Source organism: Equus asinus, chromosome 3 (genome assembly GCF_041296235.1).
Source record: "Equus asinus isolate D_3611 breed Donkey chromosome 3, EquAss-T2T_v2, whole genome shotgun sequence".
Lineage (NCBI taxonomy): Eukaryota > Metazoa > Chordata > Mammalia > Perissodactyla > Equidae > Equus > Equus asinus.
The window spans coordinates 34,506,332-34,528,526 of record NC_091792.1 but is presented as its reverse complement, the minus strand read 5'-3'; the positions used below and the strand labels follow the sequence as shown (position 1 = coordinate 34,528,526).

The 22,195-nt window shown below is 35.7% G+C and overlaps 1 protein-coding gene across 18 annotated transcripts in view; it reads left to right on the top strand.

Moving 5' to 3' along the window:
- The window catches only part of SLC10A7 (solute carrier family 10 member 7), a 239,304-nt gene that overhangs the window by 61,061 nt on the left and 156,048 nt on the right, over positions 1-22,195 (top strand). For 15 of the 18 annotated variants that reach the window (XR_011501943.1, XR_011501944.1, XR_006525572.2 and 12 more), the window contains one exon: positions 10,524-10,562. The exons of the other annotated variants lie outside the window; for them this stretch is intronic. Coding sequence is in view for 8 of the 15 variants with exons in the window: in XM_070504852.1 (XP_070360953.1) it covers positions 10,524-10,562 (39 nt within the window). In the remaining 7 variants the exon portion in view is untranslated. The remainder of the gene's footprint in view (positions 1-10,523; positions 10,563-22,195) is intronic. 18 annotated transcript variants of the gene reach the window in all.

Here is a 22,195-nt window from a genome sequence, read left to right as displayed (position 1 = left end):
GAGTTCTGTTTCTTCATTTATAAAAGGATTGTCATAGTATCTAAGGGCCCTTCCCACTTGGAAATTCTGATTTCATTGAAATTGAACACCTTTGAAAACTGAGATTTCAGGAGGATGAAATTGAAAATGTTTGATTAAGTCTATATTCATCTCAAGTACGAAGCAGATTTAAAAATCTTAAACTAGTGTAAATATTTCCTGCTAATAGGTTTTGCGGTCATGAGCCAGTTATAATTAAAATGACAAATTTCTTCTGGAACAAGACCCACAATCTGAACTGATGAAGTTATTTGAGCTGATAAATATGCTTTTAGGAAAATATCAAAATAATTCTTGTCAGCCTTTAAGTATGCTACCAGAAATAAGAAATACAGCATCACCACTATTTTAAATACATGGTATTTTATCGAAAAAGCATACCAAGGAGAAAATCAAAGCAGCCATGTTACTTGATTCTTTTTGCACTTCAAGAAAATTGATTTTGTCTTCCCTCCCCTACTCCACGCATATTGTGAAGATATAGATTGGTATGCAAGGACTATTGCATATTATGCACCAAAGCTTTAAAAGGGTTGAAAGGTATCTGGTTTGTCTTAGAAGGGTCAGTTTTCACTTTAAACAATTTTTGTTGAATAGTTAAGATGTCCTTTTACTTTTACCATTATATAGTAGGGTTTTTTTGTATGCATTTTAACGGTTATTTAAGAGTCCCCATGTGCTTAGAAAGGAATCTGAATATATGTGCCTTTTTTTTTAAAGCCTCAGCACAATGTAGGTTATTCCGTCAATACCATCAAATGACTGGGAGCTGTAGTTGGAACAATATGTAAAAATACAGCTTGTGAAAGATTTCCTTTATTAACTGTCATCATCCACAGAATATATGTTCAAATAAACGTTGTGTAATAACTAAATTTGAGATTAATAGGCCCCTTAAGAAACAGCGAAGTCATTCAGAATAGTCAGTGAAAAATAGGCTGTAAGACTGTAACATGCACATATTGTCCTGCTTACATGCTCTCTCTGGTGTCATTCCCATTTATCACTGTCGGCGGGCTGTGTTCTCATTAAAACACTCTTGCACAAAAGCAACTTAATTTTCTTAAGAGAAGAGGACACCTGATTCAATTTAGCACCCAGAAACAGTAACTTGAATATATTTTTTACTTGCCTGAATTAAGATGAATAGTTACAAACAAGAATAGCCATCCTCCATTCACTTCAAGATTAAGGATATTAAATAATTTTTTCCATTGGTATCAAGAAATGGACCTGTAGAAATAGGCAAGAAATGTGGCTTACTCCCAGAAAAGCAGCTAGATGTCATTTACTCTTAGCCTGCAGATATGTGAACTTCTGTTTATTCCTGTAATTGTTTTAAAACAAAGAATTAAAACGGTCATTAGGATGGTGAATTTTAATGGTACATGTTCTAAAAATAATCTTTCTTTAAATTGGTGAGTGCCTTGTAGTAGTACTGTAGTCTTCATTTAGATTTATTTGTTGAGAAGATATATTCAGCAATGATTTTAAAACAACATTCTGCTTTTTAGTCATTGCTGCTTAAAAAATACAGAAACGTAAATAATAGAATCAAATGAAGAGTGCTCCTTTAATGTTGAGCATGGTGTATAAACTCGCATTTTAATTGATATCCTATATATTTACTTTTTGTGGTATGTTTCAATAATATTTAAATGTAATATAGACATATATAACTCAAATTTTACTTGTTATGAGATTTATACAGTGAAAATAGTGGTAATTAGATAGGCAACATTGAAATGTCCTAGCAACTAAGGTGCCTGTCAGAAAGCCAATTATAATTGGCATTTAAAACAGACAGAATAAACTTTAAATATTTTTTTATTTTTGAATTTCTATATAGCTCTTTGCAAAATATCTTACAAGTTAAAAGAAAATATTTTGTGTTTCCATATTTAATTAAAGACCAAGGATTGGAATTCAATCTTTAATGTCTTTATGTTTTTTCAAACTGAACCTATGCTTAAAAAGGAAATAAATATTAAGGCTGTTTCTGTCCTCTTGTGAATCAGAGGCTGGAGTGACATAAATTCTCATAGCTAGGGAACTTTTCCAGGGTGAGACAATGCAGCTTTGATCTCCAACAATTGTCACCAATAGTCAATTTTCTTTTCCTTCCTTTTTAATGTCTTCTGCTGTTTACAATGGGAACAAGAGATAGTGGTAGTAAATAAAACTTAATATGCTTACTCAAATTTATACCTTAGAGGTAGAAGCGCTGTTGATTCCTCTAATCTGCCGGATTAGTCCTTTAGAATTCTCTCCCTTGTTTAGGAACGTGATTCTATCAGTTAGTCTTCCAGTAACGGAACATCAGACTGAAAGTGGCCTCAACAAGCAGGGACTTATTTTTCTCATATACCAAGATGCCTGGAGGTAGGGGTTGCTGGCATTTGTTCTGTGGCTCAGTGATATTAGAGTGGCTATCTCTGCATTGCTGTTGGCCTTTCTCTTCTGGTCTCAAGAGAGCTTTCACTGCTCTGGGTGGGAAGAAGGGAAGAAGGGCAGTGCCAAGCTAACCTCCCCAACCCCTCTCATCAAGCGGGTGTCAGTTTATATCTCATTGGCCAGATCTGTGTTGCATGGCAACTCTAGCTTTTCCTTTTTTATATATATACATTTTGTGTCTTATTTAAAAAAATGTTTCCTTTTCTGAAGGTAAAGATAGTTTCATAATTTCTTCAAAAAGTTTTAAAGTCTTGGCTTCCAATTCTACGTCTTTAATTTATCTAGTATTTTCTTTTTTAGTATATTGTGAAAAACTCAGTTTCTCCTCCTCTTCTTGGGTTTGAATGGTGCTTATAATGGTCACGTACAGCTTTCTCACATTGTCTGTAATTTTTTTATTGTAAACTCCCGTTCAGCGAGGGTTGTTTTATCTGGGAATCCACTTTGTTCTGGACTATTGAAGTGACCCCAAAGAGAAGTTTTGCGTTTGTTTCTTTCAGGGCCTCAGAAGTTCCACTGGTCTCTGATCCATTGTGTCTTGTCTTTTCTTTGAATTAATCATTAGTTTCGGATTCTTGAATCTCGTGTGTAGTGTAACTTCAGTCTTGTGCCCACCCTTGGTGCAGGCCTTATGTTCCTTTCTTGACTCTGTAAGTAGAGTTTTCTAGTTGTTCTATATAGTGCGGCAGTCCTTCCAGCATTCTGCTCCGCCCACTGCAGGTGTGTCAGGTCCAGTTCTCACCCTTCACAGGCCAAAGCCTATGCTTCTTATGGCTTCACGGGCATGAGTCTGTGTTTGGGAGAGTGCATCATCAACTCACATGCTTTACTGCTCTTTCTTTGGCTAGCTTCTATATGTCTAGTACCTGGGGTTTTTGTGTTCTTTTGGCTCAACTATACATTTAAAATGTTGTGTTTTTATTATAATCTCCTTGTTGAGTGGTGTGAATTTGAGGATCTTATGCATGAAATGCTGTCTCACATATTCCCATTCCTACCGCTACCCTCTTCTTTGACAGCATCTCTGGCAGATCTCATGGTTTTCTGGTGACTTTTAGTTACAAAAATAGTCATATATTTAGTAATTAGGATAAACTTTTTGGTATTAAATAATGCAGGACAGTCTAGCTTAAAACTCCAAATTCCCTTTTTTTCCCCAACCTAGGCCTAACCTGTGTTTTTAAAACAGAAAATTATACTTTTTTGTAAGTGGATATATACACATATGATAAAAATATAAACCTAGGATAGACAGCAGGACCGGTGGGGAGGAGGGCTTGGTCTGTTGCACTATTTTTTTACCTCCTCCCTCTCCCTGCTTCTGGCCTCTTTGGCGCGTGGATGAGAGTAGGACAAGTACATAATGGAGTGGGACAGAGTCTTGTCTGATTGGTGCTGTTGTACTCTGGGCCTCAGTGCCCTCTGTCATAGCAGGCGTCCACAGGCTGTCTCTTATGCTGGACAGGTTAAGGGATGGAGTTCTTCAGAGTACACCTCCAGCCCCTGCCCCTAAACATCCCTTCAGCATCTTCTGCTGGAGTCTCTTCACCCTGGAAGGATGCTATTTTGGGTCTTTCAAAATGAGTCAAGTTTGATGGCCGTCCTCTGAAGCATCTACTTGGCCCATATGGAACTGACAGAACCTTGCCCCATCACGGATCTGAGGTATACTTTGCCCAATTTTAACCGTCTCTCCTTGCCCCGTCATTGCGGTCTGTTCTAGGCAGCCTCCTCACCTTTGCTATTTTTAGACAGCAAGCAAGACCTGTCTCTGGTCATTACACACTGTCACTATTCCCCTACCTCAACTCTAAGAAATACACTAGGATTTTCCAAGAACTCTCACAGAGTGCTCTCTGCTCCCCTGGCAGCCTAACAGTTCTTTCTCCCTCAGTAAACATTCCAGCACAGGACAGCAATGCCATTCTTTAGCTTCCTTGCATTTTCTCCTATCCCCACTGTTCATTCTTTTGTATATATTGCCCTTTTCCTCTACTTGGGAGGTGTGATGGGCAGGTCAGTTTTCTCCCATAGAAGAGAAGAAAAAAGTCAAAAGACCCACTTATCCTGGAAATTTCCTTTTATCAATCTCCTCTAGAATTTCTAGTCTTTTCTTGTATAGCCTGCATAAGAAATGGTCCCTGGCCTAGTTCTCATGTCTTTTATAAGTACTTACATGACTATGTCTGGTATCTTACTTTAGAACGGTGGCATACGTTCCACACGTTCTCCTTGACTTCGAGCATTATTAGAAATCTGAGACAACCATAAATGTCCCATTTTTAACATTTTGGTAAACATTTCTGTATACATTGACTGGGGAAGCAACAGTGAAAGCTGGAAATTTCGTAAATTAACTTGCAAAAGATCATTCACACTCACTATAAGCAATGGATTCATTTTTTTTTATTTAGTGGACTGAGGAAGGAAGGAAAAAGAGGGGTATTGGGCCAGCATTATGAAAATTTTAGATAGAGTATTGTAAGAAAAGACTTGGGTAGGACCCAGCATTGTTCATATACTTGAGGTATAGTCATTTCAAAAAGGACTACAAATTTACGTAACTCCAGAGCATGGAACGTAGTCATTGCACGGCAGTTCAGAAGATGAAGGTTTCAGGCTTACTGTAAGGTAGCACTTCCTAACATTTAAAGGCATTCAGCAATGGGAGAGGTTGCTTTTATAGTTAGAGAACTCTATCACCATTGTTTTCAGTTTTTTTAATTTACTTTTTTATTTCAAATAATTCCAAGTAGGTTATGAAGAAATTCATTATTGAACTTGCTCAATTTTCCAAAATAATTTAATAAAGACATACTGTACAACATATAATGAAACATCAGTAAAATGCCATATATTGGGTAGAATTGGGCTGATACTAAAAGCAGTATATTCTCTAAAAATGTATAATATAAAGGAAGCCAATCTACTCAGTATTAAAAAGCCACCTTAATATAAACTTTTTTCACTTAGCATTGATCTAAATATCCATCAAATGTGATTATACCAAGGTATACACTTTGCAGGTGAGATTCACAAGTTAATAATGAAAACATTACTGTCCAGGACATTCAGTTAGTACAAGAAGTATTCATTCATTCATTCATTCATTCTTTAATTGAGTAATATTTATTGAGGGTCTACTGAGAGCCAGGTGCTGTTCTAGGCACTGAGTATAAAATCTTGTACAAATTAGATGTGAGTTTTTTTGTAATATGTAGCATTCTAGAGGAGGAATGGGTAATTAAATTGTTTCTAGCAAAAGAGAATAACAAATGAAATGCTATATTTAAAAATCAGTGGACTGTCTCAGCTATGGCTTCCAGAAGGCAGTGGAAAGGAAACTCATATCCTAAGATCCTAGTTGTATAATCTGAAGGGTCCTATCTTCAGGACAAATTGTCCTTGGTGGCTCATGTTTGGTCTTAGTACATGAAGTTTGTACGTCGATGGCCATGTTTAATATGAAAACAATAGTGGATTTTTCGTTTATTTTCAAAACCAAGTATTCACATGCTACAGATACTCCTGGAAGATGCCCTCTGTTCATCCTGTGGCTTCTTATACCCCCAGCACAAATGATGTGTGCTCCAGAGGGTACTCACCCGCCAGCTTGTTAAGCAACCAGTAAAAGATACCACTAATGTGCAAAATAGAGATTGAAATCTTAATTTTATTTTAAACTAAAACATTTATTACATTTTTAACACAAAGGGATTAAAAATGCAAACAATAAATGGCTCAACATCTCCCTGCCCAGATAATCCTTGTTGAAATATAGAAAAATAACATGTTAAAAACAAAAAGCCAAACAGGACAGACAGAGCAAAATGAAAAATAGAAACGACCCCTACCCAATCCCTTTCAACAAGTATAACCATAGTTAGGAGGGTTTTTGTGATCTCTTTCTGAAAAAGTAGTGTTTTTTATACCTATCTGTGTAGAGGTATGTGAGTGTATACACATTTACACAATAGGAATGTGATCTTGTGATTTATAATAAGAAATACGTATTTGGTCTTTGTCCCAGTTCCTGATGCAGAGCTCCTAAAACCTTTGGAATTTCCTAAGTGGTGAGAGCTATAAAAGGCATTTTTGTTATGTTAATTAGGTGACCTTTGGAAAGCGCCTAGCCAACCTAAGGATGGGGCTGGTTGTCAGGAGAACCAGCCAGTGGTTAGAGGGTTGGAACTTCCGGTCAGACTCCCAGACCTCTGGGGAGGGGAGAGGGGCTGGAGATTGGGTTCAGTTGTCAATGGCCAGTGTTGTAATCAATCTTGTCCATATAATTGAGCCTCCATAAAACCCCAAAAGAACAGGTTCGAAGAGCTTCCGAGTTGGTGCACACACAGAGGTGCTGAGAGAGTGGCTTGCCTGGAAAAAGCATGGAAACTCCACACCCTTTCCCCATACCTTGCCCTATACATCTCTTCCATCTGGCTGTTCCTGACTTATATCCTTTATAATAAAGTTGTGATCTAGTGAATAAACTGGTTCCCTGACTTCTGTGAGCCACTCTTGCGAAGTTATTGAATTGGAGCATGGGATTGTAGGAATCTCCCATTTATAGCCAATTGGTCAGAAGCACAGGTGACAACCTGGACTTGTGATTAACATCTGAGGTGAGGACAGTCTTGTGGGACTGAGCCTTTAACCTGTGGGATCTGACACTAGCTTCAGGTAGATAGTGGCAGAATTGAATTGAATTGCAGGACTCCCAGCTGGTATCAGAGAATTGCTTAGCGGTGTGGAAAAAAACATTGAAAGAATTATACACACTGTTTTGAAACCTACTTTTTTATTTAAAATATCTTAGCCTGCTTTCATATCAGATTATGCAGATCATCCTCTTTTTAATGGCTGCGGAGTATTCCTTGGTGATTCTAGATTTTATTTAACTAACTCTATTGCTATATAATGGTTAAGCATACATAAGGTAATGCTACATAAGGTTAAGCATATCATAATAGGGCAAGTATTAAGTTAAGGGAAGTAAATCGAGATGTTGTGAAAGAGTTGCTTATATTGGATGGGAGACCAAAGTCTAAGTCTGTTATTGCTGTTGCTTGGCTGTGGTGCTAAGTGTCAGGTCCACTCCTCTGTGTCTGCCACTCCTTGGATTCTGCCAAGCATAACATAGTAAAAGAGGTAGAATTTGGACATTCCTGGGCATCCTACTTATTTCAGCATTTCAGTTAGCAAACATGTAGGTGCTTAGGATGAGCTTCATCAGATTCCTTCCTTAGAAGACTTTAGTGGGGCAGGGAGGCATATAGATAGATCATTTCAGTAGTGTGACAAGTGCCATTGCAGAGGTGTGCTCAGAATGTTGCGGCAGCAGGCTTGGGACACTCAGTCAACCTAGAGGTGTGTGTGTGTGTGTGTGTTGGCGGAGGTGATTGAAAGCTTCTTGGAAGTACAGTGCCCAAGCCGAGTAGCTAAGATTAATGGAAGTTACCTAGGTAGAGAGAAGCAGAAGGGCATTCCAGGCCAGGGAGCAAAGAGGTAAGAAAGCATGATGAGTTTGGGGAATCACAAGAGTTTAGCGTTGTCAGAATATAAAGTTTGAGGCAAGAAGTGAGATGGAAGACATCTGTTCATGGAAGGCCTTGTACGTCATGCTGAGGAGCTGGGAATTCCTCCTTAAGTCAAAAGTCATGCATGCCTTTTATATATCAATTAAATACTTTCTAAATATTTATCATCACTCTTTGGAACTCTGGAAAACATAATTCCTTCATGAATTCATGCAACTGCAGAATTGAGCCAACTATTAGCTTCATAATCTGTTGCTGTTGAGCCCGAGATCCTTGGTTCACTGTCTTGTTTCACATGGTTCTTTACTGTACCCAGAACCTTAATCAGCCATTTCACAAATGGTTGCCGGAGCTCACTGCTTGGGAGCACCGAGTGATAGTGTAGGTGAGTGAGTTCAAATCCATCACCACTGTCAGAAAAACAACTAAGAAGAATTGACCTGCAGCATCTCTGAGTACCAAAGATATCCTGTCACTGTCATCACTGTCATTTTATAAAATGCAGGAACACAGCCGATCCACATGAAATATATTGCTTGTGTTTGGGTTAGAAAAGAGAACTGGATGGAGTGAGAGTATTATGATTTGATCTGATGAGTAGTAGTTGATACTTATTTCACTTTGACTTCTGAGTCTTTTTACTTCTAATGATCCTCTTTTCTTTCTTTCTTTCTTTTTTTTTTGGTGAGGAAGATTGGCCCTGAGCTAACATCTGTGCCAATCTTCCTCTATTTTGTATGTGTGACGCCACCACAGCATGGCTTGAAGAGCGATGTGTAGATCCATGCCCAGGACCTGAACCCATGAACCCCAGGCCGCCAAAGTGGAGTGCATGAACTTAACCACTACGCCACCGGGCTGGCCCCCAACCGTGTGTTGTTAAACACTAGGCAAAACCATTAGTTGTCTAATACAACTTTGGCGAAAGGCATTGGGCAGAAGCAAATTTGGAAGAGAGGAGCTCAAAGGGAATACCTCGTTCTTTTACTAAAAAGAGAGATAAAGCTATTTTAAGCACAAAATGGGGTCTAGAAATTAAACATTGTTTGTGAGGAAGGTGCATTTTTGTAGGAAGGAAGGCAGTGTTCTCTGTTGATCTCACTACAGCTCATTTATTTATACAGCTTTACTTATTTTTCTTCACACATAAAACTTTTTCCTCAATCATCCATGGTAGAATCCCAGGAAGATGTGTTAAATATGTTGCTATAGTTTACAATTGTCATCTATAATGTTTTATTTAGCTAAATCTTTTTTTTCACTACTCCCTGTACAACACAGAACACCATATGCCATTGTCCCTGTCAGGAAGCAAAGGTTTCCCTGGTCTGTGCCTGTGTCTATGTTTATGCCACAGAGGAGCTGTGGTCCAGTGCCATCTTTTATTGATAGGGCCAGCAAAGGAGAAATCTAATGAAATTATCAAAGCTTTGAATTAATTATGAACTTGAATAGGAGAGCTAAGCTCTCTGGAGCCAAGGATCTCATTACCCATGCACTCTCGTTGCATCCTCTTCTGGAGCAGAAGGCGTTTTCAGCTACAGCTCTTAGCTTGGCTTTGGACTTTATTCAAACTTGCTAAACTGACATGCTCTTCTTGCTACGATGTGGCTGCTGATGTCCATGATGATTAATTTAATTCTGCTCTGGATCTACAGGAGATGTCAATAGATTTTCTCTCCCCCTCCTTTTGCCTTTTATTATTTTTTCTTTCTCTCTCTTTTTTTTTTCCATCAAATTGGATGGTATACAAGTTTGTGTCCTTTTTGGGTAAGGTGAGAAGCTTTCAGGATTCAGGTGTAGCTTCATGGAATATAGTGATTGATTTAAAGTTAAGAACTATATTACATCTACTATGTATTCCCTGGATATTTAGGTAAGCACAAAGTCAAGTGTTTCTCTTTGAATTTTGAACACCAAATGGAAGTTTTTCTTGCTAGTTTCTACTTTAGAATTAATGGTATAGCAATAACTTCCATGGTCTAAGAGTATTGTACATATTTTTGATGTGTGTTGTATGGGAACAACAGATCTCACTTTGTGGGTCTAGCTCATAGGACTTATGCTCCCTGGGAGAGAGTAGGTAATGTTTGCTTTGCAACTCTGGTTTTCCTTTTCCCAGTAGAATGATTTTTTTGGTGAATAAATCAACCTCTGATTGTTTTAAGTCTAGTAACAAAATCAGTAGCAAAAAGGTTTCAATTTACTATTGGTGGTGATTCCTTGGTACTGTCGTATAGGTTCAAAGCATCTCATGGCAAGCTTTTTGGCTTGCTTTTGAGACCCATTATATATGAATTCCTAAACTGCAGCTCATCTATCTCAGTAAACTACAGGCCACTGGCAATTTTTGTAAGCAATGACTAACTTTGCTTTAGAGAGTCAATGTTTTAAGGTTTTGAATAGTGGGGGATGGGAGAATGATAATCTTTGCTTTTCCTTTTCCTATTTACTTTCAGTGAGTTTTTTTCCCCCCATTTATTTTCTCCATAGGCAGCTGCAATATTTAATTCAGCCTTTGGAAGTTTTTTGGTAAGTAAACATGGTTTAATTTGTCTGTTATAACTTCTGTTGTGATGTTTTTATGAAAGATTTAGTGAAAATTAGACTCCTTTTACTATTTGGTTAAATATAAAAGTTCTTGAATCTTTTCATGTGCTATTATTCATACCCTGAAGAAAATTAGTTAATAAATAAAGGAAATGTTCTCTTACAGTACAGTTTGGAGGCTTGAGTTTAATATTCTATTTAATGGATTCAAGGAATCAATTAAAACACTATGTGTCTCCTTATAGAGGTTATGTCAATATATTGATCATTTAACGAGGTCTTTTAGATTATTATTATTTTGTATCATGGGACTGAGGATTTTGAAAAGGAAACATGACCCAGCTGGTCAGAAAGGGAATGCTAATTTACTTGTTGACATGTCATTTATTTTGTACATTTCACTGTCAAAGAAGCTACTGTCTTGGATACTTCTGAGAAATCTATATAAAAAAAATTTGAAATGAGGAAATAACTAATGAGTAATATGCAAGAAAATGGAATTTTTTTGACATATGAACTATAAATTGTATTTCAAAAAGTTAAAAAATAGTTCAACTTTCGTAAATAGAACCAATACAATTATAAGGATAATACTCTTTTAGCATTTTTAATCATTATTTTTTAAGTAAATGACATGACAAAGACTTGGTTTATGTTATAAAAGGATGAGAAAGAAACTAAGTTTCCTGTTAATTAAATATTTTTATTTATACCCTCTCTAAAATTTGGCTAAATTCGTGAAAATAAATGAGAATATTGTATTTTTAGGTATATAACTCATTCACAGATTTGTAGTACATTTATTTACAAATAATTGAGAATAAAATCAGTGGTGTATAAACTGGTTCATGAGTCTGGGCAAAATATCAATTATTTCTGTTTAAAATGCTCTTCGTGTCACTTATTATTGTATGTATTTAAATGTAGTTGAAGCTTTTAAACATATTGTTACATATGTTCTACAGCTTTTAATATCCCAGTGTTACAGAGCTTTTAATGATGTAGCTTCTGCAAAATATATGCTTAGAGTATCTCTTATTTTTAAAGAAGTAGTAATGTTATTCCTGATACTGTATTATTCCTGGGTTTTAGAAGAGAGGTAACAGAGTCTATTTAATCAAAATGGTCCCTTGAGCTACTTATTTTAGACTGTCATATATTTTAAGTCATTATTTCATATGTTCAAGTATTATTTTCTATATGTTGTCACAATTAACAGAATAATATCTATAAAATATGATCTTGTTAGAAGCCAATTTTTTTATATGGTTTGGAGTCATCCACATCCGCTATCAAAGCATGGTTGCCTAAGCTGGACTCTTACTCTTTAAAATGTCTAGGGTAACTGAGAAAATAAGTCTGAGGCAGTTGTCTGATAACTAAAGCAAAATACACTGTCCCTGACTTGAAGGACAAGTTCACTGAGTATGGTTTGAGCTTTGCACTGACTGTGTGTACAATGAACATATGATATTGTTCCACCAGACCCAATTCTTTGATAAGGTCCAGTAAAGTAAAACTGGTTCTAGGGATTCTGTGGGATTTTTAATTTGCTCTTTTGCTTCTAAGAAGTTATGCATCCTTTCTCCTCAGTCTCCTGCTCTTTTTGCTCTCTTCATCTTTTTTTTAGCCTTAACTCAATTAATTAACTAGAAGTATTTATTGATCTCTTGCCACACAGAGGTAGTTTTCCAGTAGCTGTGGAGGATGCAAAGAAATATTGTGGAGTATATTGTGGAGATCACACATAGAAAAAGAAATACAATGTAAAAGTTAACAGGTCAAACAGAAGATGTTACTAGATGATATATGATTGTCAAATAGCACAGGCAATATGCACTCTGAATTCAAAGGTCAGACAGAAACAATTTTGCCAAGCTGGGCCTTGAAGTATGGTAGAACTTAGCTAGCAGAGAAGAGAGGAGAGGAAATGGCACGAGCAATGGCAGAGAGGCAGAAGTGTCTTTTTCTACTCTTCCTTTCCCTCCTTTTTCTTTCCCAAAGTTGAAAATTACCAGAAAGGGTTTGAGAATGAAAATTATGATCAGAAATCTTTTGCTCCAGGGTTTCAAGAGAAATAATTCTATTTCCTTTTTTTCCCTTTCCACCATAGTTACGACAAACCTTAGATTATGAACTATGTGTGCGTCTGAACTAAATCAGTTAGAATAACAACAACAACAAGGAAAATAATGGGGCTTATACAAAATAAAGGTTTATTTCTGTACTATATAAAATCTGGAGGGAGGCTGTCCATGTATGGTATGATGGCTTCATGGTCTCATTGTGGACTGAGACACCTGTCTTTCTCCTCCACCCTCCACGGCATGAAGCTTCTTTCCTCAAGGTTGCCTCATGGTCCAAGATAGCTGCTGGAGCTCCAGCCAAAAGGATACCTGGATAACAAGGTCTTTACCTTGGGAAACAACAAAAGATCTCCCCTAAAAGCTAAGGCTTCTTTCTTTAAATAGGATTCTTGGAATTCCAACACCATACTTGCAGTAATATCTTATTGTAGAACTTAGTCACGTGGTCATACATAGCCCCTGGAGAGGTTGGGACATGTGACAGTTTGCTAAGAGCTAAAAATTGGATTTTTGTTAGTAAGGAAGAAGAGAATGCATATTAAGAGGCAGCTAACACTTTCTGCATATGAGCACTGTACAGCAGGTGTCAAGAGTTTGAAGAAAGAGATTAATCTCAGTTGAATGATAGGAGAAGGCTTCAGGGAGAAGTTGGTGCTTGAGTTGGGCTCAGGAAAAAGACTTATTTTAGAGGAGGGAAATTCTGAATTATAACTTTTACATTTTAGTTTGTTATTCGTAAAACATGGTACTTGTTAGAGTTTTGGGAGTTTTTTTTGAATTTTCTTTGTAAATGGAAACCATCCATCTATCCTTAAAATTTAGGATTACACATGTAGTATGTTTTCTGGAGTCAGACTGTCTGGGTTTAAATCCTTTACTTGACTGAGTACTAGCCTAACCACATCATCTTCCCTATATGTAAAATGGGGTAATGATAGTACCTAAACTGTACAGTTGTGGTGAGGATTAAATGGGGTAATCTATATAAAATGCTTGTTTGATGTGGTAGAAATAACTGATCTGATGTTGTCCAAGCTCTGCCATGAATTTTTTTGCATAATCATGGACATCCATAAAATGAAGAAATTGGTTATCTGTGATTAATCCCTATGGCTTCTAAAATACACTGATTCAATGATTATTCTCTGGTGATGAGTGACCATTTCTCTTATATTTACATAATGGAATCTGAAAAGAGTGTTTACTTTAGATTATATTAAAACTTTGAATGAAAGGCTTTTGTTTGAAGAATTTTGAAGAAAGAGCTCTGAGGGCGTTCTTGCTGATTTTCAGACATCTGGATATACCAACTAAAGTACTGTACATATTTATAGCTAGTTTAATAATGTCCCAGGTCTAATTAAAACACAGTGTTTTTAAGAACTAATTGTTACAGAAAACTGTGGGGTTTTTTCTTTAATGTAGCTAGGCTGGTAATAACCAATGATAGATGAATTTAATTTACATAAATTTCAGACCAAGAGAATATTTTAAAATCCTGCCACAGAGGATTGCTTTAAGTTAAGGAGTTAATTCCATTATCTCCTCCTCTCATTTAAATGGTTCAGTTTACAATAATTGTGGAGCATAATAAGTGTTTTGAGATTTTTCCGCTTGATGAGATTTTAATAAAATTTGACTAATAAAATAGTCAACTAACCTGAATAAATGTTATCAAAATTTATATATTATTTTTTTCTATGTAAAACCATATATTTCAAGTTCAGCCTTCTCACATGTTGCTTCATCATCAAAAGAAAGATTTTAAAAAAAATAGATATTGGCAACTTTTTGAAAAATTCCAGTTGAAGAATTCTTTTAAAAAAATTCAACTGTGTTAGAGAAAACTTTGATCACGTGATTATTTAGACCTTTAGCATTTTTAGTTTGGAGGCTGAATTCAGTGTTTCCATGTCTTCAAGAATTATAGGTTGAAATTTAAAAGGAAAAGGTAGAACTTTTTCTTATTAGACTCCTCAGCCCATTTTATTATTTTTGATAGCTCCTGATTTTAAAGAGAAACTCTAGTGAGTGACAGAGTTGATCATGCCAAGTTGAGTTCCTAATAACTATGTTATACTACATGATAGCAATTCATGGCAACATAAATGTAAAGATTTCTGAAACAGCAGCGAAGAGTTATAAGCAGAGTTGAATCCTCTTTGTGACTGCATAACGTCTAGTCTCAAAAAGATCTATAAGAATCACTGTTTACTCTCTAAATCTCTTCATTTAGATATCAAGAAATGGGTTTATTTTCCATAATCCTTCTCTTTTAAAATAGTCATTGCTGGAAGCAGTAGAAGCTATTCTAAGATGAATAATTTTGTTTCTTTTCATGCCAGACCAAGGGTTAAAAGGAGCTCCTTGCCTTGAGCTGAAGAACTGGCCAGCACATATTTTTCTTCCCTCACCCAATTGTTCTGTCTTCCCTCTTTGCTCTGGCTGGTCTGCCATTACTTCCCAGCTTTGTAGAAAGATTTGATAGTTAACTGATGCTATTGTAGTTGCTAAAAGAAAAGAAATCCCAAACACAAATGCCGTGTTTTAATAACGTGGGATGTATGTTTATCATCTTTTATTCTTCCTTGCTAGTACAAAGTGTGCTCAGCCACACTTAGAACGGTCAGAGAGGAAGCACACCAACTTTGTTACTCATTAATTGCTGCGTAACACTACTTTGTAAAAATCAGAGCAAGAATCTCAAATATTGATGAAGAGGGTTAAGGGTGGTACGAGACAAGACTCAATTGTTAATTTGGTTTTCCTTTCACCTAAATCTAGGATGTCAATTTTTAATTTAGTTTATGTTTATGGAATGTTCATTTTGTGCAATACTGAAAACTATGTTGACTTTTTTTTTTCTTAATTTGCTTAAAATCTTAACCAACTCAAATTATTCAGTTAAGATTTTGGTTTCCCCCCAAAAGTTCATGACTTGTTTATAAAACAGATTTTTATTTTCATTAAGCTTAAATGCCAAAACAAACAACAGAATTTTTAAGCAATATTTAGTACCACGTTATAGGATGTCATTTCAGGTTCGTACTTTTACTGCTGAGGACTCGATAAAACCAAGAGTTAAAATAACCTATTCTGGGCTTTAAAATATCTTATGAACTATGTTCAGACAATGGGAAGTTGGTTTCCACCTTTATAAAATGGAACTCATCATCATGGTATGCCTTTCATCTGATCACCTCTTTGGGCAAGTGAACATCATAAAAGTTGATATTTCTGAGAACAGACTACTTTCTCTTTAAAAAATACCCTTGGTTCAATTAGCAGTATGGCATAAAATAGGAAAATAGGATATAAAATTAACACACATATACTCAGAATCCGTTAGATTCAAGGCACTTTTCTAGATGCCGAAGCAAATACCTAAAACATAAATATGTAAGAAAATGAGTAAAAAGAATGAGCAATAAAAGATTTAAAAAAGAGGGAAGATAGGAACTGCCTTCAAGGCAGTGTCTTCCAAATTTCAGGCAGCTGTATGACTTTTGCCACATGGACATATTATTTATATTATTAAATAAGACTCACTTTTTAAATTTAAATTCCTCTTAAAGCAAAACTTTACATCCACATGGTAAACAATCTCGTCATGAATAGAAGGTAACTGAAATTAAATCAAATGGAAAAAATCTATTATTAATTTATAGCTAAACTCTGCTGCCTACACAAGGCTCTGAATCCAGTGCCCGCCCTCCTTTAGATAAAAAGTAAATTTGTACCAATTCCAAAGCAAGAACTGTCCCTTCCTGCAGTCTGAAGGACTGAGAAAGATTTTTTGAAAAGAGAGTAAGTTTTATCAGTAATTCTCTGTCCTTGTGTCCTTTAAGTCACCTGCTTTCACTTCCACTTTGGGCAGCACTGTTCCTTAAGGTCATTTCTCAATCATTTCATCAAAGAGGTCAATTGAAACCATTGGGGGAGGTCAACTGAGGAAACCTCCAGAATCAGGGGCTGTGGCAACCTGATCACGTTCGTGTTTCTTCCTTAGAGTATTTTCTACATAACACTCGTCCGGAAAAGCAGCATGCATGTGTGCCAAATGCGTTTGTAGAGGTAAAATATGCTCTAATGCTTAAGTAAGGAAAACCCCGTGATAACTACATTTGACTTTGTTTCTAAAACAAACTCTTATCTGAAGTACAGTCATTGTAAATAAAAAATGGTCTTTGTTTCTTAATACAAATATATAGAATCCTTACCTACTCCATTTTAGCAGCGTAATGCTCTATGCCGTCTGACAGGACTTGTGTAGCAAGTAAATGCATTAGTCACAGTGACCATTTTTCTTGCAAATTTGTGACATAGATTTAATTATTGGAATGACCAGAAACTTACAAATCTAATTTTGGTGGAGGCTGAGGCAACTTTTTTTTTTTTTAAATAATGATGGATTTTTTTAAAGCAATGATTTCATTACTATTTAAAGATATCTACTGGTGTAGAACTAGCCAATTGACTGAAGTTATTTTATTACCCTTTAACAAATGCCATGTACTTTCATTTTTATTTTTATTAATTTTTAAAATGTCATCATTCCCAAACTGGAAAAGTACTTGCTCCTATGCTCATTTAGGTAAAAATAAATGAATATAAATTTGAGGGGGGCAGGATGTTTGTAAAGGGCCTTGTAAGAAACATGATCTTAGTAGTTGGTTAAAACCATGACTAAATTTCCTTAGTTTGAATCCAACCTACTACAGAACTGCTCAGTTTATGGCCTTTAGTAGGAGATACCCACTGACTACTAGTTGATGATGATATGGTAGATAGTTCTCATTTCTCTGCTTCTGTTTCTCCTAACGAAAAATTTACCATGATTAATCTATTTATTAAGCTAATATTTGAGGGATCTGGGGATAGTAGTGTGGTGAGCCAAACAATTAAGGGTCCTGTCTTTATCTACAATACAGATTCTTAAAGTGAGAATTTCAAGTCCCATGGTGGGAGTAGGGGTGGGAGAGGTAATAATTTTCCACTATTAATATACCTCATTGACTCAGACCCCACTGCCATTCCAAAATAAATCTGGATATGTGGAAAGAAGCAAAAGGGCATCTGAGGGTGTATAAACTGTATAAACTTGTGGATTCTACCAACCAAAAAGAACCTTCCTTTTAATTATTGGTCTGTATGATGAAAGCAACGTTAGACATCTACACTCCATTGCTGACTCAGGTTTTCAAGTAAACATTTAGCACTTCTGAAAAACAATAGTCTGTATTATTGGAAATGGTAGATTATAGTTTGAAATTTAAAAAATCAAATATCAATCTTTTTTTAGCTCTAATCCACTGCATGCCACTGTTTGGCCTTATATCAATTTTATTAATGAAACATTTGTGGACTTTCTACAATGTGCTAGACGCTGGGCTAGGTTCTAGAACTAAGAAAAAAAAATGAAGAATGTCCATTATCAATTTACCAGTTGATGGACTTTGGATTGTTTCCTGTGTTTGATGATTGTGAATAAAGCTGCTGTGAGCATTTTCGTATAGGTTTTTGTATAGAATATGTTTTCATTTCTCTTGGGCAAATACCTAGGATTGGGATTGCTGAGTCATATAGTAAGTATATGTTTAACATTATACGAAATCACCAAACCATTTTCCAAAGCGGTTGTACCATTTTACCTTCCTACCAGGAATGTATGAGGAATCCAGTTGCTCCACATCTTGGCCAGCCTTTGGTATTAGTAGCACTTTTTATTTTAGCCATTCTAATAGTTGTATAGTGATATGTCATCATAGCTTTGATTTGTATTTCCCTAATGGCTAATAATGTTAAACATCTTTTTATGTGCTTATTTGCCATTTTTATTTCTTCTTGGGGTAGTATCTGTTCAAATCTCTTACCCTTTTTTTTTTGAGGAAGATTAGCCCTGAGCTAACATCTGCTGCCAATCCTCCTCCTTCTGCTGAGGAAGACTGGCCCTGAGCTAACATCCATGCCCATCTTCCTCTCCTTTATATGTGGGATGCCTGCCATAGCATGGCTTGCCAAAGTGGAACATGCGAACTTAACTGCTGCACCACCGGGCCAGCCCCCCCCCCCTTTTTTTTAAGGTATACATTTTGGTGAGGAAGATTAGTCCTGAGCCAACATCTGTTGCCAATCTTCCCCTTTTCTTTTCTCCCCAAAGCCCGAGCACATAGTTGTATATCCTAGTTGTAAGTCATTCTAGTTCTTCTGTGTGGGACGCCACGACAGCATGGCTTCATGAGCAGTGTGTGGGTCCACACCCAGGATCTGAACCAGCGAACCCCAGGCCGCCAAAGTGAAGTACACGAACTTGACCACTTGGCCACAGGGCTGGCCCCTCTTACCCAATTTTTATGGGGTTATTTGTTTTTTTATAACTGGATTGTGAACTTTTAAATATGTTTTGGATCACAGTCATTTATCAGTTATGTGTTTTGCAAGTGTTTTCTCCCAGTCTGTGGCTTATCTTTTCACTTTCTTAACAATGTCTTTCGAAGAGCAGAAGTTTTAAATTTTGATTAAATCCAAATTATCTGTTTTTTTCTTTTATGGCTCATGGTTTTTGTGTTCTCTCTAAGAAATATGTGTTTAACCCAAAGTCATAAAGATTTTTCTCCTTTATTTTATTCTAGAATTTTTATAGTTTTATAATATATAAAACTATAGTTTATAGTAGACACTTAGGTCTATGATCCATTTTGAGTTAATGTTTATAGATGGTGCCATGTATGAGTTGGGACTCATTACTTTGCATACAGTTGTAGAAGTTTCAAGTTTTTATGTTTCTCAAATGTATCTGTCTTGCCCTTTATGGATTTTTCCATAGCCTTTATACTTTATAAAGTCCTTCTCTAATCACAGTGTCAGGTAAAGTTTCACATGTATTTTCTTTTAGTTTTATAGATAAAATGCATATCTAATATTTGTTAAAAAGCAAAGCTCATTATATGAGAGTTCAATAAACACAAATAACAGTTTGAAAGTACTTCACCTGATTATGATATCGTTGTTTAAAGAAGTCAGTTTTCCATTGTTACTGTCCCTACTGGGTGTTTTTCTTGTGTAAGTCCGGCTTTGTAGTGTTACTCTCATATCTACATGGTGTCATATATGCCTGTCCCTGAAAATAATTAGATCAATATTCATGTCTGTTAAAAATTGTTTCTCTATCTTAGGATATTACACATGACATTAATACAATTATGTAAGATAAAATCATTTGTTCAAAGTGTAAAATGGATAGATGCATAAAGAGTGATTGAAAAGTATAGAAACCTCATTTTGATCTCTTATCAATTTAATTTGCAAATATTTACACAAATTAACAGTAAAATGTTTCTATTTGGAGGAGTGTGGAGTAAGGTTAATAGCTCTCAGTAACAGTTTTAAATAGTAGAGGACTTTTTAAAAGTAAAATTTATAATTTTAAAAACCTTGATCAGTTTGATTTTAACTTTATAATTGAACAGGCTGTGCTGGTCACGGGGAAAAAGTCTCCTCATGATGCAAACACGGTATCTTGGAAATTAGAGCCAAATCTCCAGGCTCATAAGAGGAATGTTGATTCATACTTTACATGTTCACTGATGCTTGTACTCTGAGTTTGCAGTTTATACATTTGCCTGTATTTTGACGGAACCACGTACTTGTTTACTTTTCCTGACTAGCTTTTTCTGTAATGTTTCTAATAAGTAGAGTAGTTAAGTTAGAAATGTCCACTGTGTTTATAGTTTTACTTTGTAACAGTGCTTGGTCTAGTGGTCAATATTTGTGGTTTCGTTTTTTATCATTCAGGCAATTCTCTTTTAAATAGTTATTTTCTAAAATCTTCCTAGTTTTTCACTTGAAAGCTTGTGTTATTCTTTTTATCCATTCATTTAGGAGAGACAATGTTTATTAACACTGTGAGGCTTTTGATAATCCTATCTTCTTTCTCACCATTCTATACATCATTGTGAGATAAACTACCTTCATGTGCTATGTCACTCCTATGCCTTTAGTGCCTTCAGTGGCTTTTAATTGCTTCACCTAATTGGCCATTCAGGAATCCTTCTAGTGGAGCGCTTCTGCTCTCTCCCGGGTGTCCTTCTTTCACCTTCTTTCATTCCCATATTAACTATTGATTCACTCTTCTCTTCCCTCTCCTCCAACACTTGGGGCTCCCGCTTCTTTGCTTACTCTATTCTCATCCTTTCCATTTCCTATCCACCTCTCACAAGCCATGTCTTCCCCTTGAAGCAATTTCTCTATCTTTTCTTTTATGGTTATTTAGCTCTTGGGATGAATTTGCACCTAGATTGTAACTGGTTAGTATAGTTAGTTTAAAATTCTGACCTTCTCTCCCACCTCTGGCACTTCCTGTTATCCTGCTCTTATTATTTTTTTCTAAAATACTTATCTTCTAACATAGTATATATTTACTTATTATGTTTATTGTCTATCTCCCCTTATTCAAATGAAAACTCCATGAAGGCAGGTATTTGATTTGGCTGGTTTGGTTCACTGCTCTATCCACAGCACTTGTAGTACCTGGTATGTGTCAAGCACTCAAAAAATATTTGTTAAATGAGTAAAGAGAAATCATTCAATGAATGCTATTTTAACCTCTCTTCTTCATATATCTAAGATTGTAAAACACCTTGTATAGTACACATTTAAAATGCCTGTTAATTATTACAATTATATGTTGAATTAATTTGAGAAAAATCTTGATATCACTTTAATTGACTGTCCATCAAATAGTTCTTACTTATGTTAAAGTGATTTTAAGTTATAAGTTTTTAGTCTCAATAAAACATATGCTATAGCCATAAGGAATTTGTATCACTTTGTTTTCACAGTGTTGATTTAAGAATGGGGGTGGAATATCATTTCCACGTCTAAATTTAATATTGGGGCATTTGTAAGCTTTCTTCTTATAATAACTCCCTGTGAGTAGTTTAAGGCAGATTATTTGTATGTAATAGATTACCAATCCGTACGCTCTTATCATGGAAATGATTGAGTTTAAATATCAGAAAGTTTTCCACGAAAGACTCCTACAAGTGTGAATACCTCATAAATATAAAGAGCTGAAGATTTAGAGATAAGAGGATATAGTGAGGGATTGCCATTATATGGCATTGCAGAGAATCATTGCACTGCTGGTATTAAAAAAAAAGTATTTTGCTGTTAAAGTTTATCGTCTAACAACTTGTGAAATATATAATATAATTAAATTGACAAGTGAGAGCCGAATTTCTAGACATTGTTGAAAAAGAAATTTTACAGTATCTTAGAGAAGAGGTAAAAATACAAGTAAGCCTGAAAAATAGAAGAACCAATTCAATGGTATATAAAAACTAGATAAAATCCATATCTGAGAGGCATTAGAAGTACTTAAAGAATAGAAGTGACCAAAAAAGAAAAAGAAAGGAAAAGAAAGAAAAAGCCAAGGTGATAATGAGGAAGCAGATAAATTGAACTTGCAATATGATATGATAGCAAATGGAAGCTAATGCGGTCCTCCTGTAGAAGCATCGTCTTACA